The 10976-nt window shown below is 49.8% G+C and overlaps 2 protein-coding genes across 2 annotated transcripts in view; one reads left to right on the top strand and one right to left on the bottom strand.

Moving 5' to 3' along the window:
* Positions 1-12: 12 nt before the first annotated feature.
* On the bottom strand, positions 13-4824 carry fem1b (fem-1 homolog b). The gene is made up of 2 exons (XM_035156365.2): positions 4023-4824; positions 13-3656 (listed from the first exon to the last, which is right to left on the bottom strand). Exons 1-2 carry the CDS (start codon positions 4268-4270, stop codon positions 2021-2023), a joined length of 1884 nt encoding a protein of 627 aa, XP_035012256.1. The 5' UTR covers positions 4271-4824; the 3' UTR covers positions 13-2020.
* A 657-nt stretch (positions 4825-5481) lies between these two features.
* The window catches only part of cln6b (CLN6 transmembrane ER protein b), an 8166-nt gene continuing 2671 nt past the window's right edge, over positions 5482-10976 (top strand). Inside the window, exons 1-7 of the mRNA XM_035156366.2 lie at positions 5482-5923; positions 8144-8258; positions 8655-8753; positions 9602-9790; positions 10189-10244; positions 10378-10500; positions 10868-10976. The exon at positions 10868-10976 is cut by the window's right edge and continues 20 nt beyond it. Coding sequence (XP_035012257.2) covers positions 5862-5923; positions 8144-8258; positions 8655-8753; positions 9602-9790; positions 10189-10244; positions 10378-10500; positions 10868-10976 — 753 coding nt within the window. The 5' untranslated portion in view covers positions 5482-5861. The remainder of the gene's footprint in view (positions 5924-8143; positions 8259-8654; positions 8754-9601; positions 9791-10188; positions 10245-10377; positions 10501-10867) is intronic.

Below are 10976 nucleotides of genomic sequence, written 5' to 3'. Positions count from 1 at the left end.
TGCACAGATCCATTGATAGTAAAACTCATGCTTTATGCCCCAAGACTCATTCACAGAAACAGCAGCAGCTCCTATGTTAGCATTCTGAAGCAAAGAGGGATTTGTAAATTGTTATCAAGCACCAATCTCAAGGTTTAGACAGGCAGACACTAAGACCTTTGGCAGCCGGGCCCGGACCCTGAGGGACCAGAGCCTAAGAGACCAGGACCCTGAGGGAACAGGACACTAAGGGACCCAGACCCGAGGACCAGAGCCTAAGAGACCAGGACCCTGAGGGAACAGGACACTAAGGGACCCGGACCCTGAGGGACCAGAGCCTAAGAGACCAGGACCCTGAGGGAACAGGACACTAAGGGACCCGGACCCTGAGGGAACAGGACACTAAGGGACCCGGACCCTGAGGGTTCAGGACCCTGAGGGACCCGGACCCTGAGGACCAGAGCCTAAGAGACCAGGACCCTGAGGGACCAGGACACTAAGGGACCCGGACCCTGAGGGAACAGGACACTAAGGGACCCGGACCCTGAGGGACCAGAGCCTAAGAGACCAGGACCCTGAGGGACCAGGACACTAAGGGACCCGGACCCTGAGGGTTCAGGACCCTGAGGGACCCGGACACTAAGGGACCCGGACCCTGAGGGACCAGGACACTAAGGGACCCAGACCCTGAGGGACCAGGACCCAGACACCAAAAACCTCTTCATATTTGATTTACAGAAAAAGTGAAGAAAACCAAGCTGAGGATAAAGCTCCAGCAGAACAGGGGACATGTAAACCATGTGACTTCTACGACTTCAACGATAAATTAAAAAATAAAAACATCCCTCAGTTTACAAAGATCTTCAGCATAGACTAAATAAAGATGGACGACATGACAGCTCCCTAGAAGTGAAGCCAAATCATCTTGATCAGCCCCTAGTGGCTGGCTGCAGTACTGGTCATACACCTCCTCCATGTTAGCAGTTGGGACATGGACCAAATTTAAAATCAAAGTAGACGTTAAATCAATGTTTGTAAAGATGTTTCTGTCGTTTCAGGTCGTTCTTCTCTCACTGATGTTTCTGATCAGTTTGGTTTGAATCAGTTACTTGGAGACATCACCACAAGAGCGTCCATGTCGTCCATCTTTATTTAAAGTCTTCGATCTACAGGCACAATGTTCTGGAAAGATCTGGTTCACAATTTATAAATCACGGGGAATCGTTATGGCCAAAAGTATGTGGACATGAGCACAGCCCCGAGAAAAAACACTGAACCATGGGTTTAAAATCCAGTTTCTTCAAACCACAAAGATTTAACCTTGAAGTCACTGGCTTTGAAAACCGAACCAGTTTAAACTGGACACGCTCCAAACACGCGTCCGACAGGTCACATGATGATTAACAACACGTCAGATGATTTGATTCCAGACACACTGAGCCTGTGATGACGACACTGCTTCCTTTCAAACTGCAACACACGTGAAACCAGTGAGGGGGGGGGCTACACATACTTTAGGCCACATAGATAATTTAAACAAACCAAGAGAGAAAAATATTTTCACCCATAAATGTTCCCAAACTAACCCTTTAAAACAACCTTTTAAAATAGAACGAAGTAAAAACCTGATCAGTTTAATCCACGTGACAAAACTCTTCATATTAAAATAAATCACGTGATACAGGAAGCAGCTGAGGTCGGTCGTCTCTTGGCTCATTCATTCATTACGTCTCATCGTGTCTCCTACACACTTCACGCTCAGAGTCAGCGTCGCCACGGAAATAAGGCAAAACAAACGTGGCGCTGTCCTCCGCCTGCGCTCGCCGCCGCCGGTCTGTTCCTTCAGAGAGCTGCAGAGACGCAGGCAGAACAAACTGTGGCTGCTGGTATTTAGCAATTAATACTTAAAATAGAAAAAACTACTTTTTTTAATTTATAAAAATGCTCAAAAACTTTTAGCACTGAACCATCGTCCTCAGCACCGTTTGGATTCGTTAGAAAATTATAAACTCTTTAAAAAGCACAAAGCGTCTGTTCGGTTTCAATGGAACTCCACGAACTCCTCCAGCGTCTTGGGGATCTGGTTGCGGTACGTGATCTGGTGCTGCCGGACGGCGCGCGCCGCCAGGCACTTGAGGCTCATCTTCATCTGCGTTTTCAGCAGGATCTCCGAGACGCCCGTGGTGCTCTTGTCCAGCGGCGTCTTCTTCTGCTTGTTGGTCATGTCTGTGTGCGCGCCAGCCTCCACCAGGTTGATGATAATGGCGTGAAGCGTGAGGAAGTCGCTGATTGGCCGGTTGTACTGGACAATAACATGGAGCGGGGTGTTGCCCTCGTGGTCAATGGCGTTGACCTGTGCGCCGCAGTCCAGCAGCAGCTTGGTGACCTGGGCGTTGGGGAAGCTGCAGACGTCGTTGGTGTGGAAGTCGTCGACCGGCGTGGTGGAGCTGATGGCGAGGTGCAGCAGCGAGGAGCCCTCTCGTGACCGCGGGTCCAGCTGGATCAGGTTGTAGATGTGCTTGTTGATGTGGGCGCGCTCGGCGTCGCTGCAGCTGGTTTTGGTGGAGATGCAGGCCAGGTACAGGAAGGTGAAAACATTTGACTCGTAATTGTCCAGGGCCTGCGGCAGCTCCGACTCGGCCGCCGCCTCCACTCGAGTCATGCTGCGCTGAATCTCCAACACGCTACAGCTCAACACCTGCTCCACGCCTGAGGCCGTCACCTGCTCCTTCAGGTGCACCATCTGGGAGAAGACCTGGGCGAAGCGCAGCAGGTCCTTGTGTGTGTTGCGGTTTCCTTTCTGCCGCAGGCGAAGCGCATGAAGCCACAGTTTGATGCACTGGTCAAACTCCATGTTGTCAGCGTACACAGCGCCGCGGTAGATGATGGGGTGTGACACGTCAATATTGTCCGAGCCCAGGATTCGCTCCCGGATCATCAGCCCCTCCATGTGCAGGGCGTCCCGGTCCACCCTGATGGTCTCCAGGTCTCGTGGCGTCTGGCACTCGCTACGCCCCCCGTAGGCCTCGATGGGTGGCAACAGCTCTTTGGCGATAATGTTTTCTGGGTTGTGGTACCGCTGCATCATGGCCGTGTGCAGGTAGTGGTACGTCTTCTGGATGTCGTAGTTCTCCCTGTCATTGGCGAACGAGGCGCCCAGCAGCTCCAGGGCCTCGATGCGGCTGCTGGGGTCACAGTCGGCGTGCGCCAGCAGCAGCTCCACAACATCAGCTTTACAGCTTTCTGCAGCGACCTTCAGCGGCGTCATGCCATGTCCGTTCACCACCATGGCTGCCTGGCAGCGCACCAGCTCTTTCACTATGTCCAGATGTCCCGCCTCTGCTGCAAAGTGCAGGGCGGTGGCGCCGCAGTGCGCCTTAGCGTTTGGGTTTGCCCCTTGCTCCAGCAGGAATTTGACTACGTCCGCGTGCCCTTTGTAGGAGGCGATCATCAGGCAGGTGTTGTTGTACTTGTTAGTGATGCTGATGTCCGCATTGTGTTCCACCAGGTACCGGACGATGTCCAGACGGCCATCGAAGCAGGCGGCCCGCAGCGGGGTGGAGTTAGTGATGGTGGTGTGGTTGACGTTAGCCTGGTGAGTCACCAGCAGGCGCACCACATCAAAATGTCCGGCTCCGGACGCACACCACAGAGCTGTAGCTCCATCTATGACGTAGCTGTGAAACAGAGAGAGACAGAAGGTTACGACAGATCAGAGACACGCGAGACAGTCCCAGTTGGACAGGTTTCTCTTCTCTTGTCTCATCCTGTGATGGTGGACGCTCTTCTCCAGGTCCACGCACTCAAAACTCAAACATGACTCACAAGTTTCACTGGTTGAAGATTATTCTAAAATAATCAGACTCTGAAGGTCCAGGCCCACTAACCAATCAGGCTTCATTTCCTGTCCCGTAGGAAACATCTGTTTAATGGTCATTATACTTCCTAGCTGGTGGGTATATCACAATAAAAGCATTTGTGTTGGTAATAAATGAATGATCTGAACTCCACCGGGAGGAAACGTTACTCGTGCCGGCTCTTACCCGTCAAACCGAACCGTGCCGGTCTGCTCCGTGTCCACCCGGTAGTGGTCCAGGAGCAGCCGGACCACTTTGTCGTGTCCGTTCCGGGCAGCGATGATGAGGGGGGTGGATCTCTGTCCGGACACCTGGGTCACGTAGCCGAGCAGGAAGCGGGTCTCCGCCTCGGAGTGGTTGAGCAGCAGCGCGGCCAGGGTCAGGACTCGACCCTCGCTGGCTGCCTTGTACACGTAATCGGCCAGAGACTCCATGTGAGCGGGGCGGGGAGCCCGGAGCCCCGCTTTCCTCGCAGCTGACGGCCGCAGTGTCCACTCCTCCAAAACAACCCGCCTCCCATTAAACTGTCGACACCGACCCCGAGCTCACATGAAACGGGGATGTGCTGCCCTGACAGCCGCGAGAGAAACGCTGAGGAGCCGGCGGGTGGAGGGGGGACCTGCGGCGCTGAGTCCGGGTCCTGAGGGTCTGTCTCCGGACGCTGAGCACCAGCTGAACGGGCTAGCCGGTTAGCTCAATGCTAACGCTAGCACGTTAGCTTGATTAGAACGGACAGTTTCCCGCTGCGGGTGAAATACGAGCGAAGCATCGTGTCCGGCTCTGAAGACTCGTCCTCTGCTCACGTGTCCGAGGGAAAGGTCCGAACGACGCGAGAGATTCAAACACGGACTCGAACACGAACACTTTCACCTTCCGCTAGCTCGTCATGCACCGGAAGCTCCAGTCCACCGGGGAAATACCTCCGACTGCAACTGAGTGCTGCTTCAGTTCCGCCCCCTGAACAAGAGTCACTGTTTCACCGGACACAACTAAAAGAGCACAACACAACAACAAGAGCATAAATACACGCACGAATAAAGTCAACAAACTGTACAAACTGTACAAACTGTACAGACTGTACAGCCCCGAGCCCCGAAGAGCCAGAGCCTGAGGATACTGATCTGAACCAAATGGATCTGAAGGAACCTGCTGTGATGTATCCAACATACCTGCAACTGATCCTGGATCTGTCATAATCACCTCAGGTCATACGGGGACAAAGAAAATCACAGAGTTACTGACAATCATATTTTATTCATAATTCAAATTGTTATTTGAATAATTTTTGACTTTTGAAACAATTATAACGAAAATATGTTTTTTTAAATTGGTTTTAATTTGGATTTTACCATTGGAAATCATTTCATAACCCCCCCCCCCCCTCTGTGTCTTGAGACCTCCCAGGGGGCCCTGACCCCTAGTTTGGGAACCAGTGCATTACAGAGTACAGTGTATAGTGTTATATATCATGTTATATATCATGTTATATATCATGTTATATATCATGTTATATATCATGTTATATATACATGTTATATATCGTGAACAGAGGTGTGGGGCTGTTCAGTTCAGTCTCTGTGAAAGTGAGGTAAACAGCGACTCTACAGAGAAACTGTGGGATCTTATTTCCATTTGAACAGATCGGAACAAACTGTCACGTGATCACAGTCTTTTCACTCGTTTCTCCTGTGACCCAGTTTCTGTTCAGATGAAAACATGTTCTACAGGTATTCACCCTCAGCTGGAGCATAAGCTTCTAACTGGTTTAATCTGAAACCAGATGTGTCACCAAACAATGGGAGGAGGCTCACACAGATTATCAGATTATCAGATAAACCTGCAGTTTGAATCATGATGAAATTATTCCAGTCGTGAGACGTCGTCTTCAACGCTGGAAGGAAAAGTGGAGAAAACATTATAAATTCAAGAAAAGGATTTACATGAGCTGTGATTGATTTCCCGGAGGCAGGTAGACACTGTGAGTATTTTAATTAGACAAGCAGCTGAAGACAAGCAGCTGAAGACATGCAGCCGTCCGTCAGGAAGAGGCCGAGCTCAGGTCTGCGTGCAGCGAGGTTCATCTGCAGGTTTGTGAAACGACTTGTTCACAGTTAATCCCACCTTCGATTGACTGTTCCAGTAAAACCTCCTGAAGCTCTGAGACCTTTAACGTTTCCTACAGCTCGTTCAGTGTCCCTCTGTCCCTCTGTCCCTCTGAGGTGAAAACTCAGGTTCAGTGTCCCTCTGTCCCTCTGAGGTGAAAACTCAGGTTCAGTGTCTCTCTGTCCCTCTGTCCCTCTGTCCTCTGAGGTGAAAACCCAGGTTCAGTGTCTCTCTGTCCCTCTGTCCCTCTGTCCCTCTTGGGTGAAAACCCAGGTTCAGTGTCCCTCTGTCCCTCTGAGGTGACAACTCAGGTTCAGTGTCCCTCTGTCCTCTGAGGTGAAAACTCAGGTTCAGTGTCTCTCTGTCCCTCTGTCCTCTGAGGTGAAAACCCAGGTTCAGTGTCTCTCTGTCCCTCTGAGGTGAAAACTCAGGTTCAGTGTCTCTCTGTCCCTCTGTCCCTCTGAGGTGAAAACCCAGGTTCAGTGTCTCTCTGTCCCTCTGAGGTGAAAACTCAGGTTCAGTGTCCCTCTGTCCCTCTGAGGTGAAAACTCAGGTTCAGTGTCCCTCTGTCCCTCTGAGGTGAAAACTCAGGTTCAGTGTCTCTCTGTCCCTCTGTCCCTCTGAGGTGAAAACTCAGGTTCAGTGTCACTTTGTCCCTCTGTCCCTCTGAGGTGAAAACTCAGGTTCAGTGTCTCTCTGTCCCTCTGAGGTGAAAACTCAGGTTCAGTGTCCCTCTGTCCCTCTGAGGTGAAAACTCAGGTTCAGTGTCTCTCTGTCCCTCTGAGGTGAAAACCCAGGTTCAGTGTCTCTCTGTCCCTCTGAGGTGAAACCCAGGTTCAGTGTCCCTCTGTCCCTCTGAGGTGAAAACTCAGGTTCAGTGTCTCTCTGTCCCTCTGAGGTGAAAACCCAGGTTCAGTGTCTCTCTGTCCCTCTGAGGTGAAAACTCAGGTTCAGTGTCACTTTGTCCCTCTGTCCCTCTGAGGTGAAAACTCAGGTTCAGTGTCCCTCTGTCCCTCTGAGGTGAAAACTCAGGTTCAGTGTCCCTCTGTCCTCTGAGGTGAAAACTCAGGTTCAGTGTCCCTCTGTCCCTCTGTCCCTCTGAGGTGAAAACTCAGGTTCAGTGTCCCTCTGTCCCTCTGAGGTGAAAACTCAGGTTCAGTGTCTCTCTGTCCCTCTGAGGTGAAAACTCAGGTTCAGTGTCACTCTGTCCCTCTGAGGTGAAAACTCAGGTTCAGTGTCCCTCTGTCCCTCTGTCCCTCTGAGGTGAAAACTCAGGTTCAGTGTCTCTCTGTCCCTCTGAGGTGAAAACCCAGGTTCAGTGTCCCTTTGTCCCTCTGTCCCTCTGAGGTGAAAACTCAGGTTCAGTGTCCTCTGTCCTCTGTCCCTCTGAGGTGAAAACTCAGGTTCAGTGTCACTTTGTCCCTCTGTCCCTCTGTCCCTCTGAGGTGAAAACTCAGGTTCAGTGTCCCTCTGTCCCTCTGTCCCTCTGTCCCTCTGAGGTGAAAACTCAGGTTCAGTGTCTCTCTGTCCCTCTGTCCCTCTGTCCCTCTGTCCCTCTGAGGTGAAAACCCAGGTTCAGTGTCACTTTGTCCCTCTGTCCCTCTGAGGTGAAAACTCAGATGAAACTGATTCACGAGATTATTCAGGCTTCGTTCACAGACGCTGGACGGACGAGGGGGCTTCAGCACCACCTACTGGCAAACAGCTGTAACTGTAACCGTAAAAGTTCTCAGATCAAAAAATCAAATTTTCTGGAGTAAAGTTTTGAGAACAGCACAATCATATGTGGTTCTTCAAATTTTGTTTTAAGTTTGATTTAATTTTGGAACATTCAGTGTATTTTCCGTGTTTCTTCATCAATGCACAAATGTAGAATGTGACATGTAGACGTTGATGGGGTCGTTGAGTTTAGTTGTGGTGATAGTATGTTAGATATGTTATATGTTATTTGTTATATGATATGTTAGATATGTTTGTCAGATGAGTCAGTGCTGAGTCAGTGCTGAGTCAGTGCTGAGTCAGTGCTGAGTCAGTACATCCACCGCCCTCAGGACTGTGTCCTTGTTGTTTAAAGCTCCTCCCCTCTCATCATGCTCCCTGTGATGTTTCCCTGTTTATATGTCGTGGGCGGGGCCTGTGGATTGGTCCGGAGCCTGATGGCGCCTCATTTAAAACACACCTGTGCTTTTCTTTGTGTTCTGCAGTCGCTCGGCGAGTTCTGCAGAGACGGTTCTGCCGAAGCCTCGGTTCCACCTGGACCTCTGGCTCAGCTTCACCGTCCAGAACTGGGTCCTGGACGTGGGCCGACCTGTTGTCATGGTAACAGGACAATGACAGGATCATTCTTTAGTGATGATAATTCATCCTCAAGATGAAGAAGTCAAACTTTTCTATTTTGGTTTTGGTTATTTTTTGTTTTCACTTCAAACTGAACCATATGCGATTTGAAGTTAAAGCTTCATGAGATCAGTTTCTGATTTCCACGTTTCGTTTCTCGACTGATTAACTCCAAACCCAACTGTCATCAGCACAACATGGCGGCGCCTGTATTGTGTCGTCCGTCTTTCCTTTACAGTCACTGTCTTTATCAATACTTATCAGTAGGGAAACACTGAAATCAATCAAAATCATAACTGGAGTTATAGTCTTAATAAGAAATAAAGCAAAAATAAAAATATTAAATTGAATTGAAAACTAAATGTTTTCTTTTGGCAGCTCGTCCTCCCAGCGAACCTGTTTCCTCTGAACCGTCCTGGGGCAGCAGAGGTTCTCCACATTCTCTACAATGTCACAGCTCCGCTCATCCTGCTCAAAGTAACTGCATCAGAACACGTGACACAGAACACGTGACACAGAACACGTGACACAGAACACGTCATTCAGAACACGTGACACAGAACACGTCACACAGAACACGTCACACAGAACACGTGACACAGAACACGTCACACAGAACACGTCACACAGAACACGTCACACAGAACACGTCACACAGAACACGTCACACAGAACACGTCACACAGAACACGTGACACAGAACACGTCACACAGAACACGTCACACAGAACACGTCACACAGAACACGTCACACAGAACACGTCACACAGAACACGTGACACAGAACACGTCACACAGAACACGTCGCACAGAACACGTCACAAGAACACGTCACACAGAACACGTCACACAGAACACGCTCACACAGAACACGTCACAGAACACGTCACACAGAACACGTCACACAGAACACGTGACACAGAACACGTGACACAGAACACGTTACACAGAACACGTCACACAGAACACGCCGTACAGAACACGTCACACAGAACACTCGTACAGAACACGTGACACAGAACACGTCACACAGAACACGTGACACAGAACACGTCGTACAGAACACGTGACACAGAACACGTCGCACAGAACACGTCACACAGAACACGTCACACAGAACACGTCGCACAGAACACGTCACACAGAACACGTCACACAGAACACGTCACACAGAACACGTCACACAGAACACGTGACACAGAACACGTCACACAGAACACGTCGTACAGAACACGTCACACAGAACACGTCACACAGAACACGTCGTACAGAACACGTTAACACGTTTCTCAGATCGCCACCACAGCATCTGTTCTCCATCGCAGATGCTCGAGCGCAGTCCCAGGATCCTGCCCCTCCCGGTCGTCCACCTCGGCATCATCGCCGTCGTCATGGGAACCAGCTTCCACCTGGTGGCCGACTCCATCAGTCGTCGGCTCGTGTTGATTGGCTACGAGCTGCACCTGTCAGTCAGAGAGAACCCGGTCATGAAGGAGCTCAGACCCTCCTCATTGGTGGGTACCGGATCAGACTCGATGATGTCATCAGGAAGAGCTGGATGATGATTTGTTGTGAAAATTGTTAACTTTTATCAAACGTCGTCTCCGTGGCAACATGGTGAATTTCAATGTTCCGCAATGAACAGGAAGTTGTTGTAACTCACATAGACATAGCGCCACCTACTGGAAACAATCTCAGTTTACATTACACGCCTGGAAACACATCACGTGACCATTCACGTTCACGCATGCACGTGGCGCTGCCAAAAGGAAGCGATGAAGATAGAGATATGAAAAAAAAGATCATTAAAAACTAAGATGGAGTCATCGTGAGGTCCCATCTGGAACATCTGTGTCTCTGTAGGTCGGCAGCTCGGCTCCATGAACGTGACAGAAGTCTTTTTATTCTGCAGATGGATGTTTTCGAGCTCCTGTTTCATTACGACGACACTCTGGGTCACCTGATGTGGTGAGAGCATCTGAAATCCTTCTGAAGTTCACTTCACAGATAATTTACACACAACGTGAGACATGATCACGTGTTTCCACTGTCTCAGTTCATAATGAAATGAGAAGAGAAGTCCTAACAGTCTGTTCTCCAGGTATGTTCCTCTGTTCCTCGTCCTCCTGTTCTTCTTCAGTGGATGTTTCTGCCACAGGACGCAGGCGGACAGGATGACCCCAGCAGCCTGGACGCTACTCGTTCCAAACGCCACCTACTACTGGTCAGACTGCTTTACTGCTGCTCGTGTAACCAGAGGGTGTCGCTTCTGTTCCATCAGGCAGCAAGTGCAGCAGCATTATTATAATTATTATTATTATTATTATTATTATTATTAATTGTTTAAACAGCCACAGACATTTTTCTAATTTCACACTTGGCATCTTTAAAGTTGAGCAGCAGCAACTTCACAGCCTGAAGAGACAGATGATGAATGAATAATGAATAAATGTCATCTGTAGTTTTTAAAAGTGGACGAGGAAAAGACAAACCTTTAAATTGTCAAACAACGACTGATGTCAAGCTTCCAGCAGGAAGTTGATTTATCACGACCTCAGAAAACGACTGAACTCTCCCTGTGTTCCTGACAGGTTCCTGATGACTGAAGGACAAACCTTCATCCTCTTCATCTTCACCTTCTTTGCAATGACCGCCACAGTGATGCACCAGAGGGGGCGGGGCCTGGTCCCTGACAGTAAC

This window comes from Hippoglossus stenolepis, chromosome 5, assembly GCF_022539355.2.
Source record: "Hippoglossus stenolepis isolate QCI-W04-F060 chromosome 5, HSTE1.2, whole genome shotgun sequence".
NCBI classification, from domain to species: domain Eukaryota; kingdom Metazoa; phylum Chordata; class Actinopteri; order Pleuronectiformes; family Pleuronectidae; genus Hippoglossus; species Hippoglossus stenolepis.
The sequence above is the reverse complement of the archived record's forward strand: the minus strand, read 5'-3'. Positions and strand labels throughout refer to the sequence as shown.